Source organism: Rhinoraja longicauda, chromosome 7, assembly GCF_053455715.1.
Source record: "Rhinoraja longicauda isolate Sanriku21f chromosome 7, sRhiLon1.1, whole genome shotgun sequence".
Lineage (NCBI taxonomy): Eukaryota > Metazoa > Chordata > Chondrichthyes > Rajiformes > Arhynchobatidae > Rhinoraja > Rhinoraja longicauda.
The window spans coordinates 59,907,725-59,930,386 of record NC_135959.1 but is presented as its reverse complement, the minus strand read 5'-3'; the positions used below and the strand labels follow the sequence as shown (position 1 = coordinate 59,930,386).

The 22,662-nt window shown below is 42.2% G+C and overlaps 1 protein-coding gene across 1 annotated transcript in view; it reads right to left on the bottom strand.

Moving 5' to 3' along the window:
- The window catches only part of naalad2 (N-acetylated alpha-linked acidic dipeptidase 2), a 60,189-nt gene that overhangs the window by 5,351 nt on the left and 32,176 nt on the right, over positions 1-22,662 (bottom strand). Inside the window, exons 14-17 of the mRNA XM_078403135.1 lie at positions 18,732-18,823; positions 10,687-10,777; positions 4,526-4,790; positions 567-648 (exon numbers count right to left, since the gene is read on the bottom strand). Of these exons, the coding sequence (XP_078259261.1) occupies positions 567-648; positions 4,526-4,790; positions 10,687-10,777; positions 18,732-18,823 (530 nt within the window). The remainder of the gene's footprint in view (positions 1-566; positions 649-4,525; positions 4,791-10,686; positions 10,778-18,731; positions 18,824-22,662) is intronic.

Sequence of the window (22,662 nt, the reverse complement as noted above, 5' to 3'; positions counted from 1 at the left end):
TATGGGGAGAAGGCAGGAGAATGGGGTTAGGAGGGAGAGATAGATCGGCCACAATTGAATGGTGGAGTAGACTTGGTGGGATGAATGGCCTAATTCCACTCCTATCTCTTATGATCTCACCCAATGTCACTGAAACAGAAGTTAGATCGGCCTTCCTGAGGGTGAACCAACGGAAAGCAACTGGTCCGGATGCATCCTTAGGAATTGCGCAGACCAACTAGTAGACTAACTAGACTTTATCTTGCACTAAACGCCTTATACGCCTTATTCTGTATCTAAACACTGCGGATGGCTTGATTGTAATCATGTTTAGTCTTTTTACTGATTGGATTGCACGCAACAAAAAAAAACTTTCACTGTACCTCCATACACATGACAATAATAAACTAAATCATACACCCGATAAATCACACTGGGTGATTTCCAATGTAGAACAGAGAGGAATCCATTGTCTGCCTCATTGGAGAATAAGAGCATAAAGAAATTGTGGGAAGAGATGGGACAATAACAGAGAAAAGGAATAACAAATGCCTTTGAAGTATTATTCATTAGGTATTAATACTCACTCGTTGGTGTCGATCGTTTTTAATCGTTCATGAAACTCTGTAGCAACAATTGAAAAGTTATGTGCAGCAGAGAACAGAGAGTCTGAAATATAATTGCAGATTATTAATTTAATTCAACCTCATTGTTTTTAAATTTTGCCTACTAATCATTGTCTGAAAATCATGTCTGCTGTTGGTTCTAGTGCATAAGATCTGCCAAACCAGAGACAGAGGTTCACGTTCACCTCCTTGAGATACAGCACAGAAACAGCCCCTTCGGCCCGAGTCTGTGATCACCCCCTACACTAGCACTATCCCGCACACTCGGCACAATTTTCAATCTTATCAAAGCCAATTAACCCACAAACCTGCACATCTTTGGAGTGTGAGAGGAAACCGGAGAACCTGAAGAAAACTCATGCAGTCACAGGATTAAAAATGTACAATCTGCGTACAGACAGCACCTGTAGTCAGGATCGAACCAGGGTCTCTGGTGCTGTAAGTCAGCAACTCTACTGCTGTGCCACCATGCTGCCCCATAACCTGTGCTCACCTCATCTACTGCATCCAGTGTGCCCAATGTGGCCTCCTGTACATCGGTGAAAGTAAGCGTAAACTCGGCAACCATTTCGCCGAACATTTGCGCTCGGCCCGCCAAGTCCTAATGAATCTCCTAGTTGCTAACCACTGTAACTCTCCTTCCCATTTTCACAGTAACCTCTCCGTTCTGGACCTCCTCCATTGCCGGAGTAATTACTTCCCCCACGACCATTCTACCCACGCCATGCCCTCTCACTCCCTGCCCTGTGCCCCACCTGGACTCACACCTATTTCTCCCCTCCAACCGCCACTCCCCCACCCCTCTCTGCTACTCTCCTTTCACTGGCTTCACAATCAGCAACCCTTCAAACCTCTCTCACACCCACGGTTCTTATCTCTGACTTTTGTCCCAACCATCAGTCTGTCAAAAACCTCCCTTGCCTGTGTCGACGTATTACTTGCCACACTTCGTGTCCTGTCTCTCCCATTTCCAGCTTTTCTCCCCCCCCCCACAGTCAGTCTGAAGATGGGTCTCGACCTGAAACATCATGTATCCATGTTCTCCAGAGATGTTGCCTGACCTGCTGAGTTTGTCCAGCACTTTGTGTCCTTTTTGCTATGTAGAAAACTTAATTTACTTTAACATACATTCAAAACCACAAAAGGTGAGATTAAGAGATAAAAGAAAAACAACAAAGCAAAATAGTTTGTTAATTTCATATCCCCAGTAGAAAACTTTGCAGTTATAAAACTCTGCATGCGTAAAACAAATCTCAATTTTCAGAGGATGCTGACAATAACTAAAATACCAAGTCGGTGAGAATTTGCTTTTTGACTATAATGTGTTCTTGTGTCATTTATTACCTCATTTCAGCATCTTTACACATATCCAAATGTTTCACTATGTTCTTTTTTTTTCATGTTTTAACAATGCGTGCACAATTAATGGCAAATCAATATACACTTGAACAATGGTGAGGGCCATTACATTTTAATGCTAAACCTGAGTCAATAACCTTTCATGATCTGAAACGTCAACCCTTGGTTTTCTTTCTCCGTCGATACGACCCAACATGTTGAGTATTTCCAACATTTTCTATGTTTAAAATCCATTTGCTTGACTGCAGAGTAGTTAACTGACCAGATCTTAATTGGTTTGAAATAAAATGGAGATTCAATGGGCCATATGGTTCCCTTCCAAGCTATGACCTCGGATTAGAACTTTGTTACACTGATCTTTCACCTCCTAAACTTAAACCTAATCCACATCTTTGGGACAAAAGCATCTTCTCATTCAAGCTGGTGCAATCTTTAATTATTCAGGACATTGTAATAACTAATTTAAACACCATAAATTATCACACAATGGTTATGCCTTGGTTATATGGTGGATGTTCATGTTAAAATGTATTTTGTGTGTCCTGTTGCTTTTTATTGTTATGATGACTGCATGGCAAATGAAGTTCCTCGTATGTTGCAAAACATACTTGGCTAATAAAGTATTATTGTGATTGATTGTGATTGTGCAAAGCTCTGCAGTTTACTTTTGGATCAGAATGAAGGAGAAATTTGGATTTGGGCACAAGAATAAATGCATATGCTGCAGACACAAAGTGCTGGTGAACTCAGGCAGGTCTGGAGAACATGGATGGGTGACGTTTCGGGTCCTGATCCGAAATGTCACCAATCCATGTTCTATGAGGGAGAAATTTGGATTTGGGCATAAGGATAAATACATGTGCTGTATTCACCTTTACACATTGTAACACCAACAGAGATGAATGTGCAGGAGAGAGTGTAACCAGTGATGATACATGTATATGGTTTAGCGCTGGCAGCCAAATGCAAATTTCTCCAGAGCTGTTGGGGTATTTTGTTCATGATTCTCAACACAGCAACAGAATGTTACCTGTGAACGCAACAGTCAAAATTCATGTGTAGGAAAAAAACTGCAGTTGCTGGTTAAAATCGATTAAAAAAAAGATTTTTTTTGCAGATGCTGGTTAAAATTCATGCACTGGTGGTTTGGCAACAAGATTGACATGAACTATTAACAGTAGTGGCAATAACCTGCAATTGAATAATATTCTATTATGTATCAAGATGATCACTGTTCATGATCCAGAGTGACTGTGGGCTTCCAATGACTCAGAGTGCTACAATTCGGGGTGGGGGGGTTAGCACCTCACCTACAACTCTGCACTTTATAATCTCATTTAATGTGCAATCAATAATTTACCTGCTCTCAATGATGGTTTTTAATTCACCATTTACATGCTTTAAACTCTAGGTTAAATGCTTTACCTTTTACCGTTTACATGCTTTAATCCCCTGTCTATATGTATTGTATTGCATTGCACTGTCTAATTGTATAGTACTGTATTGTATTGTACTGCACTGTCAGCCCCTGTCTATATGTTTTACATTTGTATTGCACTATGGCCCCCGGAGGCACTCTGTTTCGTCCCATTCATTACATGATCCGTAAGGAGTGTAATGACAATAAACTAACAACTACTACTACTACTTGGTATAAGTGTAAATTGTCCCTAGTAGTGTAGTGTTAATGTGCAGGGATCGCAGGTCGGTGCGGACTCGGTGGGCTGAAGGCCCTGTTTCCACGCTGTATCTCTAAACTAAATTAAAATAACTCAGTTTAGCTTTCAAAGTGTTAAGTAAAACTGACCTATGTTATTCCTTTGGGGATTGGGGCACTCTTAATCTCTGTCCCTCCAGACCACAGATGGACATTCATCTCCACTGGTGACACAGGAAGAGCAATGTGAAAGGTGAGTACAACACATGCATTTATCCTTATGCTCAAATTCAAATTTGTCACTCGTAGAACATGGATAGGCAACATTTTGGATAAGGACCCGAAACGTCACCTATCCATGTTTTCCGGACATGCTGAGTTCTCCAGCACTTTGTGTCTTTTTTTGTAAACCAGCATCTGCAGTTCCTTTCCTAACCAGGTTTCACCATTTGTTTGTACTCCTTCCAACAGAGAAGAAATTAAAGTTTCCTTCTTGCTGTCACCTTTGGAACTACCGAGGAAAAGTATACTTAGATCTGATGATACCTAAATGCCAATGTATAGTATCCAATGTATAATATCCAATGTATACAACATACAATACTGAAAATATCTTAGACATAGTGTTAAATACAGACAAATGAACACATTTGGGATAGAAAATGCACAAAATTCATTAACTGAAATGAAGTAATTAACTAATTAATCATGATAGAATTACACACAGTAACACCCATGTATTGGATAACGGAAATTTGCCTATACTAAATTCATAGATGGCAGAAAAACTGGGAGAGCAAATAAAAATTTGCTCCTACAAAATTATTTTGAATCGCAATACGTAGAGTTTTCTAAGAACGCATCCCCTCCCCCCCCCCCCCCTCCTCAAATGCAGTATACTTACCAAAGACGACTTGGTATTGTTTAAGCTGCAATTGATGTTGCACGGCCTGCTCATAAATGATGTTTGCATATTCAATCAAAGCATCAGCATAATCCCTGCAGTCAAAAGATATGATGGTAGAATCCGCCAGCTCATGAACTAATCCTCCTCGTATCTGGGCCACTGTAAGTAGCTTCTTAAACGAAGGGTCATAGAACCATTCCACCAACTCAAATGTTTCATATACAGTATGATACATTGGGTAATTGCTGTACTTGTCGGTTTTCTGAAACAGACAGGAAAATCCAGGGTCGTTAAGTAATGTTTTCATTGAATTGAATACTTTATTGTCTCCTGACAAGTCACAGTGAAATTCTTTGCTTGCATACCCAAGGTATAAAGTTATGCTGCAATGGGAGACAGTTACATTATGAAAGCAAGGCATTGCCCAGGAATTCTTTATCAATTCATACCTGCAAATTTTTGTGACGAATATGAAAAATGCTGGAATTATGCAGCAGATCTTTGGGAGGATCAGGTTAATCAGATTCTCGTTTCAGGATCACCAAAGAACTGCTACAGATGCAGGGGTAGCTTTTGAGTAGAAAAAGAGGCTTAATTTATTTTTGTCTACCCCTGTAATTTGTTGGACGAGAAGAGGTGATTAGATAGTTAGAAAATAAATGGTGCAAGCCAAAGGTGAGAAATACACTTAAACAAACATTTATAAAAAAGATTCTGTGAACACATTGAACTCATTTCACTCAGAAGGTAGTTGGATCAAGGAGCTGGTTGCTGGATCAATGATCGCTGAACAGTGCTGGAGCTCTTTGTTATTTACATTAACAATCTGAATTCAAATGTTGAAAGAATGATTAGTATATTTGCAGATGCCTTGAAAGTTTTATTGATAACGAGAAAGAAAGTTACAAGTTACAGATTGATTTTGATCACTTTTTTGAAATGCAGAAAGGAATAACTGAAGCAACTTACTGCTGAAAAGTGTGAAAGGTATAGAGAATTAAGGGAGGTGTAAATGGAATAGAGAATAAGAAATATATGACACGTTTGTCATTGAGTCGGATGCCAATTGACCAATCGCGCGGTTTGTTTCAGGCCAGTTAGGCAGGGAGCCGACTGGGATTATGGCAGAGTATTTCTTTTGAAGAATCCGAGGAAGGTTGTGCAATACACGTCGTCGAAACCCAGAGCAAGGTAATTGCACAGTGAGAAAAGCTTTAAGAGGTCTCAAGAATGTGCAGCTAAGTGGATTGAAGTGGAAGGAAGTCTGGAAAGCAAAGTCTGTGCTAAGTGCTGCAACACAAACAGGACAGCGTGGGACCATTGAAACTTGCAACTGCAAGCGATGATGATGATGGCCATTCTCATGGACATTGTGAAGCAACTTGAACTGGAAGGTAGTTAATGTCTTACATAATATCAAAGATGAAAAGAGGTAAATACTCTCTTACACATTTTATCTTCTATTATTAGGAGGCAGCAGTGTATCCCGGGTTATCATGCCGAGTGCTATACAATACAATATATCTTTATTGTCATTGTACAGGGGTACAACGAGATCGTCACTTCTGTAACATCACAACAATAAATCGAGCTAAGATGCTCATGTCAACAGCATGGTGTGCCATGTACTGATGTACAGCATGGTGTGTCAGTGTGTTGACTCCAGAAACTCCCTTACTACAAAAGAGTTGGAATCTGATGAAGAAGATTCAGATGAAGAAGATTCAGATGAAGAGTTGATGGTTCCTTGACATTTTAACTTTGTCATGAATATTTTTTTCTTTGATACCACTGAGCTTTTGCATCAGTATAGATAGAAAAATTAAAGTGAAAGAGCTCATGTTAGTTAATGTCAGTAGCTAACATGCGCCTTATGTGATGTACAGGAGCATTAAAACATGTTACAGTCATATGGGGAATTGCAGATTGTCATTCCCAAAGCATATGGATAACATGGTTCCATATTTTGTAAAAGTAAAAGTATAAAAGGTCCAAATCTAATTTATTTTGATGACCAGAAATCATGACGTGTTGTGAAGATTGTTGCAAACTTATCAACAATAATGAGCGAGAACCTTGATCATCACTCATCAGTGTTCATGTAATATGTCCTCAGGGTGAACAAATAAAAATTCAATGTTTCTGTTTGTAAACTAGCCATTCATTACATACCCACCTATGAAATCTAATCAGAAAGCTTTGGAAAAAAACATAATTAAATACAGTCAGATTTTGCTGTTCAGTGTGTCAAATGAATTAATCAATGAGTGAATGGCTTATGATTATGGTGTACTGGTGAATAACATGGTGTGCTGCTTTTGTGCGCGTGCGTGCGTGCGTGCGTGTATGTGTGTGTATGTGTGAGATTACTGGTGTAGCCATGACTGTAAGGGGGGGGTGGGTAATAAGGGGCAGGGGACATTTTGGAACCATATTGTTATCATTATGCACACATCTACACACGCATGCATACACAAGTGTGCTTGATTAGCAAAACTTGACCATCTTGGCATCCGAGGTCCTTTCAAGAAATGGATCGAAAACCTTTTAACCAAATGACACCAGAAGGTATTAATCAATGAAGATTAGTCAATCTTCATCCAGCTGCCCAGTGTCTTTAGGGGTACCCCAGGGAACTGTCCTGGGGCCTCTGCTCTTTCTAACCTACTTAAATGACCTTTCAACTTGTGTAACATCCGAGGTCAGATTATTCACAGATAACCCGATTCTCTACAGACCCATACACTCTCTGAATGACTGCGATACCCTTCAACAAGACATCAATTCACTCTGCAAGTGGGAATCTTCTTGGCAGATGAAATTCAACAAATCCAAGTGCTATGTCATGAGAATGACTCACAAGAAGAATTGTCATCATTATCAGTACTTCATGGGAAGCTCTGCACTCCAGGAGGTAAAACATCACCCCTATTTGGATATCGAACTGTCAGACAACCTCAGCTGGGTAAAACATATTAACCAAACTATCTCAAGCTCAAACAAAATCCTTGGTCTCCTGCAACAAAATTTCTGGAACTGCACAAAATCCACAAAGGACATTGCTTACAAAATGCTAGTGCGTCCAAGACTGGAATACTGTAGTGCCATTTGGAATCCCTACCAAGCGACACACATTAACAACCTTGAGAAGGTCCAGAGAAGAGCTGCCAGGTTTGTAACCGGTGACTATAGAAAGACCAGTAGTGTCACAGAAATGCTTCATGAACTCAAATGGGACACCCTCCAAAGACGCTGTATAATAACCAGGCCTACTGCAGTCTACCAAGAAACCCACTTATTAGCTCCATCCAACATTGCCCATCTTTCATACAGTCGGAACAACAGACCAGGAACTCGACTAAACCAATCCTTGAATTATATAACCATCCAGACCCACAAAGACTGTTTCTGCTACTCTCTGTACCCCAGAACCATCCCTGTTTGGAATCCTTTGCCACGCCATATAAAATCTGCTGTGGATAGTAAATCTTTTAAACTGTTGCTTGCAAACACTAAATTTTAAATCTGCAACTGCATGCATGAGGGACTGCACGTTTATAGCCCAACAGCGACGGTTGGTGCAGTATCAACAAGACATGATAATATACATGTTCGGCAGGTACACACTGACACACACACATACTACACATACACAAACACTGCAACACTTTTTGGGGCATTTTAGGTTGAAGCCAAGTCAATTCAAGTCGAATTTATTTGTCACATACACATACACATACACGATGTGCAGTGAAATGAAAGTGGCAATGCCTGCGGATTGTGCACAAAAAAGAATTACAGTTACAGCATATAAATAAAGTTAATAAGTTACTATAGTGTAGACAAAAATGTAGTCTCTGGAGTTATAAAAGTTGACAGTCCTGATGGCCTGTGGGAAGAAACTCCGTCTCATCCTCTCCGTTTTCACAGCGTGACAGCGGAGGCGTTTGCCTGATCGTGGCATCTGGAACAGTCCGTTACTGGGGTGGCAGGGGTCCCTCATGATCTTGCTTGCTCTGGATCTGCACCTCCTGATGTATAGGTCCTGCAGGGGGACGAGTGTAGTTCCCATGGTGCGTTCTGCCGAACGCACTACTCTCTGCAGGGCCATCCTGTCCTGGGCAGAGCTGTTCCCAAACCAGACTGTAATGTTGCCGGACAGGATGCTCTCTACAGCCCCAGAGTAGAAGCAATGAAGGATCCTCCGAGACACTCTGAATTTCCTCAGTTGTCTAAGGTGGTAAAGGCGCTAAGGTGGTAAAGGCCTTATTTGCCCTCATTTGCAAGGCACCATGGGGGGGGGGGGGGGGGGTCTCGAAGAGAAATATAGGCTCATTGTAACTTAAAATGACTACTCATCGAGTAAACATGAAAGCATTCGATTCTCGGTCATAATGTGACATTTATATCAGAAATAAGACATTTTCCTCTTAAAGCAACTGGAAGATGCCTTACAAGTAGCCCTCATTTGCAAAGCATCGTGGGGGTCTTGGACAGAAGTAGGTTCATTCAAATTAAAATGACAACTCATCATGTAGACGTATCACGACATTCAATTCATGGCCATAATGTGACATCTACATTAAAAATAAACGGTTTACCTCTTAAGGCAACTGAAAGATGCGTTAAGAGTTAAAATAAAATAAAATAAAATTTGAGTGTATTCAGATATCATTTCCAAACTTAGAGGTGGTGTGATCTAAAATGTCACAAATACTATATTGCTGCCAAATCTCATCTACAGATTAAATGTTATGGACATTGGGAGGATTTGCAAATGAGGGCTACTACCTTCAAGAACTCATCAAGAAAAGTAAAAGAACATTTGAGGACTTCCTTTTGGGGGGTGGGGGGGGGGGGGGAGAACGTTCCGGGAGTATGGAAACTCTCACCATGCACTAACACTAGTTAACATACACTACATTTCATTTCCCTCATCTAAATCTCGTCATGTATCTATACTATAGGAATCCAGCTTCCCATAGAGTAATATACGGCAACCTATTATTGAGCACAAGAGGGCGCTGTTACTTTTTCTAATTAGCTTAATTATTTAGTGTGCAACTTTTGGCACTGACGTGTTATTAATTCCTTCTCAATTACTTTTAATCTAAAGGTGCAAAATTTCAAGTTGATACGAGAGATGGGTCACGAAAGTTAAAATCTAGGCACATTTTCGATGTTCGCCCCGCGGTCAACAGGTATTTAAGAACATTTAAGTAACTAGGTGAGCACTTGACTCGGAAAACTATAGATCAAGTGCTAATAAATGGGTTTAGTTAGGCACTTGATTGCAAGCATGGACTTGATGGGGCCAAGAGACTGTGTCTGCATTGTATGACTCTATTGTGATAAGCTCTTCGTAATGCATTTTTACAATGAGGCCCAACACAAGCTTGAGGAATAGCATAAGAAAATAACTGCAGATGCTGGTACAAATCGAAGGTATTTATTCACAAAATGCTGGAGTAACTCAGCAGGTCAGGCAGCATCTCAGGAGAGAAGGAATGGGTGACGTTTCGGGTCGAGACCCTTCTTCAGACTGATGTTCCATTACAGGACTTTTCAGCCTTTCAGACTCAGCACTGAATTCAACAACTTCAGATAACTTGGAGTCTGATGGGGTGTCCCAACCTTAAGCATTGTCTGTCCATTTCTTCCACTCATGCTGCCTGACCTGCTGAGCTCCTGCAGCACTGTGTGTTTTACTTCAGATAACTTGCTCTCTCTGTATTATTAGTCAGTTCTCCTGCTGGCCATCCATCAATCTTTCTGCCTGACCTGCTGAATATTTCCTGTGGCTCTGAATTTTTGTTTGTCTTTTATCTCTCTAGCCATCCTCATTAAACAGAGATTCCATCAACAGCCAACAAATGATGGTATCACTGGCCTATACCCCATCACCGATCTACCCTATCATATACATCCTCCCCCCCCCACCACCATCTCCGCAACTTAAAAGCAAGCGCGTGTCAGATTCCAGCCAGGTACTAACTAGTAAGCTGCAGATTAGTTGTGGTCAGGATTGCCGTTGATCGGGTTTCAGTTTTATAACAAGCAGATCTCTACCGTGGACCATAGAGATTAAACAGACCAGTAAAAATGGAACAAGTCTCACACAGTCTGTGTTAGGTACTTGAGGTAGTTGACGTACTCACTCGGTTTTTTGTGTATCGCACACGGCCGGAGGTAATGCCAATTCGGTGAAAGAAAGCTTCAAAGTCGCTGCCGGATCCTAGTTTTCGTATCCTGTGTACATTAACAAACCAGAATAATTGCTACACAAACAAACACATTTTGCAAGAACTCCCTCTTCAGACACTGCCCAGATTTGTAACGTATCCAGTGTAGCATCCATGAAGATTGTTCCCGATGTTGGGGAAGTCCAGAACCAGGGGTCACAGCTTAAGGATAAGGGGGAAGTCTTTTAGGACCGAGATGAGAAAACATTTCTTCACACAGAGAGTGGTGAGTCTGTGGAATTCTCTGCCACAGAAGGTAGTTGAGGCCAGTTCATTGGCTATATTTAAGAGGGAGTTAGATGTAGCCCTTGTGGCTAAAGGGATCAGGGGGTATGGAGAGAAGGCAGGTACAGGTTACTGAGCTGGATGATCAGCCATGATCATATTGAATGGCGGTGCAGGTTCGAAGGGCCGAATGGCCTACTCCTGCACCTATTTTCTATGTTTCTATGTACTCATGGCCACAAGTCCCTAGTAGGGAAATCCCTTGTGAATCAAATATAGGATCAATTTCACTTCAGAGTGTGATGTTTTCCCTCCCTTGCTGTGTCAAACTAGCCAGCAAGATATTTCAAAGAGGAAACTTTAAGGCAATTATGACACAATGTAAAAATACCAAGTCCCATTGATCATTTTATCGATTACAAGGGTTTTGTCAGCTTTGGACTAAGAGGCTTTATTAACAACTGACAAAGTGATAAGGTGTTATGGTAAAGGGAAGCTAACCAATTTCTGCATCTTCCTTTTTAAACCAAAACAATCAGCCAAAATGCCTGTGTTAAATCAATTCTAGTTATTTTTTTTACCAGTGTGAACCCAAGCTCGATTGGTGGGAGAGTTACCCAACCAATTCCATTCTGGCCAGGAGTTGGGGTGTTACTAACCGTTCCACACATGGGATACAGAAACAAAACGTTCCCCCAGAACTTGTTTGTACAAGATGCACACCTGATATTGTTGACTACCCTTCCCTGCACCTAGTTCAATCTGCCAATTTTATTTTTTTCTTATATCTATCACCAGCTATCATCTACTCACCTCTGACTCAGCGCTTCCTCTTGCCCCATCTGGCCCTCATCTCCCCCTCATCTGGTTTCACCCATCACCTACCAGCCTCTGGCTCACCCCTCCCTTGAACTTCTATTCCACAGCTCTCTTCCCTCGACACTTGACCCAAAACATTGACCTTTTCCTTGCCACCACAGATGCTGCTTGACCTGCTGAATTCTTCCAGCAGTTAATTTTTTTGCCTCAGATTCCAGCATCTGCACTCTCATGTCACCATATAAGAATTAGTAATGAGCATGAAACAGGGTCAAATGATAACAGGCTTACAGTGGCTTATAATGATCTTAATATGATTGGTTCCAATGTGAAATATAATGGCAATTATGTAATTGGGTACGATACATATTGATCCACAAAGTGTTAAGCTAAACAGCCTACCATGAGAGACCCTGTCAAATCCATTGGTGGTTTAGGATGATTTTCCATCCATGCTGTGGGCTACCATAAAATGAGATGTTATTCTTTCAGAAAGGTCAGTATGGGAATGAGAAGGAGAGGTAAATGGTTAGCAACTGTGAACACCAGCAGGCCTAGGCAGACAAAACACCAGAGTTCTGCAAAAGTGTCGCCTTATCTATGCTTGATCTTGCTGATGTCGAGGAGGCCACATTGGGTGCACCAAATGCACAAGACGAGTTTAGAAGAGATGAAAGTGGACTTCTGTCTCACCTGGAAGGCCTGCTGAGGTCCCTCGACCAAAATGAGAGAGGATGTGCAAGGTCAGGTGCCTGCATCTAGTTTGTCCAGTCCTTTTATAATTTTATACGTCTCTATAAGATCCCCTCTCATCCTTCTAAACTCCAGTGAATACAAGCCCAGTCTTTCCAATCTTTCCTCATATGACAGTCCCTCCATCCCAGGGATTAACGTCATGAAACTACTCTGCACTGCATCAATAGCTAGGACATCCTTCCTCAAATTAGGAGACCAAAACTGTACACAATACTCCAGATGTGGTCTCAACAGAGCCCTATACAACTGCAGAAGGACTTCTTTGATCCTGTACTCAAATCCTCTCCTGAGGCCAACATGCCATTTGCTTTCTTCACTGCCTGCTGTGCCTGCACGCTTACTTTCAGTGACTGGTGTACAAGGACACCAAGGTCTCGTTGGACTTCCCCTTTACCTAATCTGACACCATGGAGATAATAATCTGCCTCCTTATTTTTGCCACCAAAGTGGATGACCTTGCTTCTATCTACATTATATTGCATCTGCCATGCATCCGTCCACTCACTCAACCTGCCCAAGTTACTCTGCAACCTCCTAACAACCTCTTCGCAGTTCACACTGCCACGCAGCTTTGTGTCATCCACAAACTTGCTAGTGTTACTTCTAATTCCATCATCCAAATCATTAACATCTATTTTTAATAGTTGTGGCCCCAGCACCGAGCCTTGCGGCACTCCACTCTCCACGGCCTGCCATTCTGAAAAGGACCCGTTTATTCCCACTCTTTGCTTCCTGTCTGCCAACCAATTCTCTATCCATGTCAATACCCTACCCCCATTACCATGAGTTCTAATTTTGCTCATCAATCTCCCGTGTCGTACCTTATCAAAGGCTGTCTGAAAGTCGAGATGCACTACATCCACTGGCTCTCCTTCATCCATTTTACTTGTCACATCCTCAAAAAATTCCAGAAAATTAGTCAAGCAGGATTTCCCCATCATAAATCCATGCTGACTTGGACCAATCCTTTTACTGCTATCCAAATGCGCCGTTATTACCTCTTTAATAATTGACTCCAGCATCTTCCCCACCACCAATGTCAGGCTAACTGGTCTATAATTCCCCGTTTTCTCTCTCGCTCCTTTCTTGAAAAGTGGGATAACATTAGCTACCCTCCAATCCACAGGAACTGATCCTGAATCTATTGAACATTGGAAAATGATCACCAATGTGTCCACGATTTCTTGAGCCACCTCCTTGAGTACCCTGGGATGCAGACCATCAGGCCCTGGAGATTTATCAGCCTTCAGTCCCATCAGTCTACCCAATACTATTTCTCGCCTAATGCAAATTTCTTTCAGTTCCTCTGTCTCCCTTGATCCTCTGTCCACTAGTACATCTGGGAGATTGTTTGCGTCTTCCTTAGTGAAGACAGATCCAAGTACCTGTTCAACTCTTCCTTGTTACCCCTAATAATTTCACCCGTTTCTGCCTTCAGGGGACCCACATTATTCTCACTTCTCCCTCTCCCATCAGGCAAGTGGTACAGAAGTGCGAAAACACATACATCCAGATTCAGGGACAGGTTTTCCCCAATTGTTATCAGACAACTGAACCAACCTATCACCAACTAGAGAATGGTCCCGAGTTACTATCTATCTCATTGGAGATCCCCATACTATCTTTAATTGGACTTTATCTTGCACTAAATGCTATTCCCTTTATCCCGATTCTGTACATTGTGGACGGCTTGATTATAATCATGTTTATACTTTCCGCACCATCTGGATAGCATACAACAAAAAGGTTTTTCATTGCACATGACAATAAACTAAACTAAAATGCTTTATTAAAGTCCATGTAGATCACATCCACTGTCTTACCATCAATCATCTTCAACACCTCCTCAAAAAATTAATCATATTTGTAAGACAGCTTTCACCTCCAATAGTTAATAGGTCCAGGCTTTTCCAGATGTGTGTAATTCCTATCCCTTACAATCTTGTCCAGTGGTTTCCCTGCCACTGTTGTAAGCTTTATTGAACTCCTTTAACAGAGGGGCAATATTGGCCCTTCAGTGTGCTCCTGACTGATGTATGGCTGGTGGATTTCCAGACTCCTGCAGGTAGATGGCACCTCGCTTCACTTGTTTCCCCTAGGTGTTCAAACAATGTGGGTGATTGCTTGATGTCGTTAAGTCCAACTCTTCCTGTGATGCTCAGCCAATTGACCTATGCTGCCACAAAGCACCCCCAGTTCAATAGGTTCAGTCTAGCTTTAGTCAGTTGAACACACTTGTTAGCAATTCACACTCTTGGTTCTCATGGCAACAGGCAACTTCATTAGCATTGAGCTTTTGCTGAAATCAGGGTAAATTGGCAGCGCACATTTTGTTTATGGTCTTTACCTTCCTGGTTGGGTGCAGGTTAATTGGGTATCGCATATCATTACACACTTACCAATTTATCCCCTTGCAGTTTTTTCTTAAGATAATATTCACAACTTAGGCTGTAATTCTGAACTCAATTGTGAAATTGAATGTGGGAGGTTTACACACTAATTCAGGAGTGTATTTATCTTTGCTGCACAGTAAAAGAAAATTAATGAATACAGTTGACCTCTTTTGTTGCTTCGTTCTAATGTTTGGTTTGGCAGGTAACAGTTAACTGCCACTTCATTATTATAATTAATTTCTGCCAATGGACCATCTGTGCTTCAGTCTTTTTAATGTGCTGAATTAACTGAGAACATTTAGAGGTAAATTAAGCAGAGTGATAAAACTCTCCAAATAAATGTAAATCCCAACCACTTTTCCCGATTGACCTATTTTTGGAAAAAAAAAGCAAGGTAACATTACAAGATGATTTTGTGAGGTAGCAACAAGCTGTAACTTTGGCATATTTTAATTTGCTTTACATGTGTGAGACAACTATTCAATTGAATAACATTTTTTTTTTAAAGCTAAACTGCAGTTTAAAAATTGATTACTCACTGCAAAGGGCAATGATGTAGAAAATGACATTTGATCAAAAGATTGGGAGCACATGGTGCACCCATACATGAAGCACACAGTCCAGGGTTAACTTCAATCTATGTGCAAGGTTTAATTGATGCCTCTCTGCGAAGCCAATTCACTTTTATGCAATTAGCACTCACTGTGGTCAGACACACAGTAAAACAGGCCCGAACAGCGGTAGCAACCTGCATTTGCAGTATTTAAATGGATCATCAATTATTTGCAGGGAAATCATTTGCAGCAGAGCTCATTGGCATCAAGCACTTCAAAGCAAAGCTTGGGAGATAATGGTAATCTATGAAGAAAGAAATGATGTCATTTCTCCTGCTGTCCCTAACAGGAGGAGGAGGGCACAGGTATGAAACTGTTCTCAGAGAGGAGCACATTGATAAGGAGAATCGTCTTCCTGAAGCTGTGATCTCATTTCATGCAACTGGAGTGTGAGGCTGTTTAATGCAGAGCTTGCAGAGACCTATCACCCTTAGCACGAAGGACAGCAGCCACGCTGTCTTCTTCCAAAGGTGAAAGTCATAACATAGGTGTCCTGACCTTAGACTCCAGATGAAGTCAGCACAGTGGTGCAGCTGGTAGAGCTGCTGCCTCACAACAACAGACTGGATTCGATCCTGGCCTCGGGTGTTGTTTGTGTGGAGTTTGTGTGTGCTCCGTGAGACTGTGTGCCTTTCCTCCCATATCCGAAAGCAGTGCAGGGTTGTAGGTTAATTGGCCTCTGTAAATTGCCCCTAGTGTGCAGAGAGTGGATAAGAAAGTGGAGCAACATCGATCTAGTGTGAATGATCAGCATGAACTCAGTGGGCCTGTTTCCAGGCTAAATCATTAAACCTAAACCTATAACCAAAACCAATCTTGGCGCAGGGACCAAAGTACAGCACAATCCCCTGTTCAAGCACGCCAGGCCATTTGGATGCAGATGTTCTCTGCTCAGCTAGTACCATGGACACACGGATTGTGGGCTCCCAGAGGTTGAGGAAGTGATAAACATTGTGCCTGCAAGTGAAGCCTGAAGTTATCCACTTTCCTTTCTTTGAAGTCATTTCATAATCTACGAGTACAAGGCCAGGGACACGTGGAGTTCTCAGCATCTGTAAAGACACTGACCAATTCTCTCTGTTAATAATATGTTGCTCTCCCTCAGTGTTAGCAAGACGAAGGAGCCAGTTATTCCATTCAGGAAGCGAGGTGGAGTACATGCCCCAATCAGCAGCAATGGTATCGAAGTGGATTAGTCATGAGCTTCAGGTTCCTATGCTTATCACTGGACCAACAACATTCAAGCTATGGCCAAGAAAGCACACCAACACCTCTTCTTCCTCAGAAGCTAAAGGTAGTTTGGCATGTCTCCAATAACTCTTATTAACCTACAGATGTACTGTGAAAGCATCTTATCGGGGTGCATTGCAGCTTGGTTTGGCAACAGCGGATGCAGCTCAGTCCATATGGAGGCCATTGGCCCTTCGAGCCAGTACCGCCATTCACTGTGATCATGGCTGATCATCTACAATCAGTAACCCGTGCCTGCCTTCTCCCCATATCCCTTGATTCCACGAGCCCCTAGAGCTCTATCTAACTCTCTTTTAAACTCATCCAGTAAATTGGCCTCCACTGCCTTATGTGGCAAGAGAATTCCACAAATTCACAACTCTCTGGGTGAAAATGTTTCTTCTCACCTCAGTTTTAAATGGCCTCCTCTTTATTCTTAGACTCTGTCCCCTGGTTCTGGACTCCCCAACACTGGGAACATTTTTCCTGCATCTAGCTTGTCTAGTCCTTATAATTTTATACGTCTCTATAAGATCCCCTCTCATCCTTCTAAACTCCAGTGAATACAAGCCTAGTCTTTCCAATTGTTCCTCTTATGACAGTCCCTTCATCCCAGGGATTAACCTCGTAAACATACGCTGCACTGCCTCAATAGCAAGGATGTCCTTCCTCAAATTAGGAGACCAAAACTGCACACAATACTCCAGATGTGGTCTCTGATGCATAGGAAATTTAAAAGGATAGGAAAGATGCAGATGAAATTTAAAAGCACATTAGCTGAAAATATAAAGATTCACCAGTCAGATTCAATAAGCAGTACGTGTAGGAAGGAACTGCAGATGCTGGTTTAAACCGAAGATGGACACAAAAAGCTGGAGTAACTTAGCGGGACAAGCAGCATCTCTGGAGAGAAGGAATGGGTGAAGTTTCAGGTCGACACGAAACGTCACCTATTCCTTCTCTCCAGAGATGCTGCCTGTCCCGCTGAGTTACTCCAGCTTTTTGTGTCCATCTTAAATACAATAAGTAAATTAGTTCAATAATTGAGAGAAAAATGGAGTAACGGGATGAAATTGATAGTTTTAACTCTGATCAGGCACTAGAACAATGGATCAAATGGTTTTTATTCACAAAATGCTGGAGTAACTCAGCAGGTCAGGCAGCATCTCGGGAGAGAAGGAATGGGTGACATTTCGGGTTGAGATCCTTCTTTCAGCACAGCATCAGAAATCCATCTTAAGTATTGGTAACAGGAAGATGTGTTCATGGCTGCACATTGTACTCGGCTACTGAAGTGGGTTTCTCCAAATTTAAGGGGCAGTCCAGTGGTGCAGCTGGAAGAGCTGCCACATCAACATCAAGGACCCGGGTTTAAAACTGACCTCTGGTGTTACCTGTATGGCGTTAGCACCTTCTTCCTGTGACCGCGTGGGTTTCCTCCCACATCCTAAAGACATGTGTGTTAGTAGATTAATTGGCCACTGTAAATTACCCCTGGTATGTAGGGGAGTGAATGAGAAAATAGGATAACTTAGAACTAATGTGAATGGGTGGTCTGACGGGTCTGTTTCCAATCCGTATGACTCTATGAAACTGAATTCAGAAATGGAATTCAACATACAGTAATCACTGAATTGCATGCTTGGTCTTGCTGATGAAGCATGATTTTTTATTCCACTTGTCCAGTCTAACGTTTACCCACGTCTTATCTTTTTACTCATTGTCACCTAGAGCTGTGACAAATTATTCACATGGACTAACTTCTCAGCTCTGTCTGCAATTAACGCCCGACACTGTTGGCCAAATCTGAACTGAGATGTGTCCATTCTGGACTAAATATTCCCAGTGACAATAAATTTCCCTTTTATCATTTATAAAATGAATTATGAAGTTGGTGGAGGAAAAACACTTATTTGTGGCTGACCTGGGAGTTTCTTTGTAACCTGTCCAAGGATCTTTCTCATACCAACTCTGGTAAAGGGTTTTCCCCTCAAATCCATCGTCAGGGCTCAGTATCTGGAGGAAGGCAGAAGTAAATCATTTATTTCAGATTTTTTACATTCTATCATTAGTCTTTTTCAGCAACAGCAGCCAGTGCCTGAGAATAGGTGCTCATTAAATTCAAACCCTGGGGACATTTGTCCCATACAACCTGATTCGCAGGTCCTTTGCTTAATTTTTGGGAACAGAAGCTCTTCTTGGTTCAAAGGCACTGGTTAAGTTTTGCAGGGTTGATTCAGGCACTAAAGAGCTTCCAAGATAGGATCTGGAGCTGAAACTGTTTAGAGCAAGAGGTTATCTTAACTGAGGAGCTGATAGCTGCACTAGAAATAGATGCCTGGGGGATTGTCAGGAACTAATTGCAACAAGTTGGCTGTGACATACATTAATGAGGCCACAGCATTTCGATTTCATGGCAGTGACAAGCTGCCTGGGGGGACTGCAGACAACTCGAAGTACTAATCAAATCTTTAGCACATTTAACTTTTTGCTCGATGCTGGTTTGAAGATTTTATTTCAGCTGGCTCGAAGGTTTGAAGAAGACCAAGAACATATCCAGTGTCAGACTAGGCACAGGAGAGGGATTGGAAACCAGAGACTCCCCTAAGATTATGTCAACAGATTTAAACCTTGTGGGCACATCCACATTGAGGGCTTTTCACTGTACGTCGGTACATGTGGCAATAAACTAAACTGAAGGTGCACATCTCTTTTTAGACCCAGCTATATTGTGCTAGTGAGCACAGGTCTGCTAGTATAGCATAGCTACATTATTGATCGGTAAATACTGTATGTTGCTGTGCAACACTGGGGTATAGTACAGATCTGTCATTGTGCAACAAAGTAGTCTTTAAAAAAAGTTCTAAATGGTTTCAGGCCTAGCCTTTGAAATTTCACTCTTAATATTACAGCATATACTGTGTGGATTACAGTGCTTTGGGAAAACAGTGTGATTTCAGGACCACTGGCAGACCCTGTATGATATTTTATTTTTCTGCTTTCATTTATTTAGCATAATTCATACAGTATCCAACGCACAAGAGATGATTTTGGTCCCATTCAGCCTCTGATGCTCCCTGCATCTTTTTATACATTGGCTTGTCGTGACCTCGCCCGCAAAGCCCACCAACAAGGTGAAGGGGATGGTGCTCTAGTTTCCTGTTTGACAAAGACCCCTAGACATTTTCCAGATGGAAATGGGAACAGGAACAGAGGGTAAGGTCCCAGCTGCTGCAAGAGGGATGGAAGGAGGGGGAGGGGTGTGATGTGGTTGGGGAACAAAAGGATGAGATCGGTCACAATTAAATGCTGCCTCATCCGAGAGATTCAGGGATTTTATTTCAAAAGTGGGAGAGGTAGATTTTTGTAACCCTCAGTCCCTGTCTGATGCCCCCTTAACCAACCCTCATCTAGAGCACTTCAGACAAGCCCACGCCATATCCGTAGTGACAGTGGGTGCATAGTCCATAGTGGGATATAAGCTATTCCACAAAGGTTACATCCAATTGCTTTTCTGTAATTAAAGCAATAGATACTTGTGTCAGTACCTTCAAATTCAGAACATGGACTTCATTAATTGGAAACAAAATGCAGAGATTTAAACTTGGCTGCTTTACTAGCAAAGCAAGATATATCCCCTTTGAAATCCCAGTGGCAAAGTGATATATGACCAGGTGAGGTCAGTGCTGAAGAGTACATGAATTTTGAACCTCACCGATAGTTTATGTTGTGCCTAAAACTGCACACAATATCCAACTATAAGACGCAAGATTAAGGTGAATGCAGTATTACTATTTTTAATCCTCTGGTATATACCTCTCTACTTATGAAAATGTACCAACAAAATACTCCAGATGGTGGTTAATACACAAAAGGGCACAAAGTGCTGAAGCAACTCAGTGGGTCAGGCAGCATCTCTGGAGAACATAGATAGGTGCCGTTTCAGGTCGAGACCCTTCATCTGATTCAAAAAGAGTCTGAAGGGGGTCTAGACCTAATACGTCACCTATGTTCTCCAGAGGTTCTTCCTGACTGGCTGAGTTACTCCAACACTTTGTGTTTTTTTGTCTATTTATGAAAGTCCAAATTGAATTGCTGTTAACATTTCAGTCCTTGTTTAAGCAATCAAGCATATATTTATATTTCACTGTGCTTACTCTTCCAGGCACATTTTCAGTACTTGATTCCCTCCCGCATGTGATAACTCATTCATTCATAGTCTCATAAAACTATAACCCCCATTTTCAAAATCTGTATTTTCTATAAATGGATCAAGAATAAACATGAATTCAACGATACCCGAGCGATATCATTCCACCAATGGCCTTATTTAAGAATAACTTGCAGTGCTGGCTCGAAGGGTGGAAGGGCCTACTCCTGCATCTATTTTCTATGTTTGATCCTGTGCTAACCACTGACTTTCCACATCGCCATGTTTTTACATTGTATATGCCTGAAAATTCCCCATTTAAAAAAATCTACTGGAAAATTCATCCTTTTATCCAAGATTCAAGATAGCTTTATTTGTCATCCAATATTGGACGAAATTCAGTCACCCACAGTCCAACAATAAAAGCATTAAATAGGCATTAAAATTACACAACTCCCAAAACACAAAAAAAGAAACATCCATCAAAGAAACATCCATCACAGTGAGTCTCCTCCAGTCCTCTCCTCACTGTGATGGAAGGCCACAATGTCTTTCCCTTCTCCTGCCGTCTTCTCCCGCGGCCAGGTTGTTGTGGTTGGAGGCCGCGCCGGACGGTCCGCAGCGGCCCGAGCCTAAGGCGAGTCGCAGCCGCTCCCGCAGCCTCCGAAGACGGCCGGCTCCGCCGATGATAAGTCCGATCCGGGGTGGGTGATCACGCTGCCGCTGTTGCTGCACGTCGGGGCGGTCGTGGCTCCCGATATTGAAGCCCCCGCCCAGCAGAGAAAAATCCCGCGGCATATTTTAGGCCGCGCCGGAAGGTGAAATGTCCGCGGCCCAAGCCCCGCGATCCGGGGCGGGCGAACACGCTGCCGCTGCCGGAGCTCCCGATGTCGGCATCCACGCAGCCCGAGCCTAAGGCGAGTCGCAGCCGCTCCCGCAGCCTCCGAAGACGGCCGGCTCCGCTGTTGGTAAGTCCGGTCCGCGGGCTCAGCGAACCAGAGCCCTGGAGGCCGCCAGCTCCAGGAGTTGGGCCGATTGTAGGCCGCAGCAGGAACGGAGACAACACCCAGAAAACAAAGGTCGGGTCTCCGTTCGGAAGGGGCACATATTTACAATTTTACAGTTTCCCCCCCTCCCCCCCACATACACACATAGTACACAAACACAAAAACACGACATCACAACTACAATTAAGACAAAAAAACAACAAAAACACAAAGGCAAATGGACCGCAGGTAAGCCGCAGCTGCTATGGCAGCGCCGCCATTTTGTTGAATATGTTGAATATGTTGAAGCATCAATATGATGTTTAACCTCCATATTTTCTAATCCAGTTCCATATTTAATCAGCTAAACTTGACATGATCAAGATATAATCCTTAGAAACTTTTCATTGGTACAAAATGGAAACTAGTTATTCTATTTGTAATTGATATGTCCAATGCAGGTACATCCTATCTGAACTTGCAACCTCATTCTTCCACTCTAATAAATATTTTATTATATCTCCATAACCTGAAGCTTCCAAATAGAGACAAAGATTAACAACAGAGATTCTTGTAACAGTGGGATAGTGAGCATCTCTGGAGGGAAGGAATGGATGATGTTTTGGATTGAGACTCTTCTTCAGACTGAAGGGTCTCGATCCAAAACACCACCCATTCCTTCTCTCCAAAGATGCTGCCTGTCCAACTGAGTTACTCCA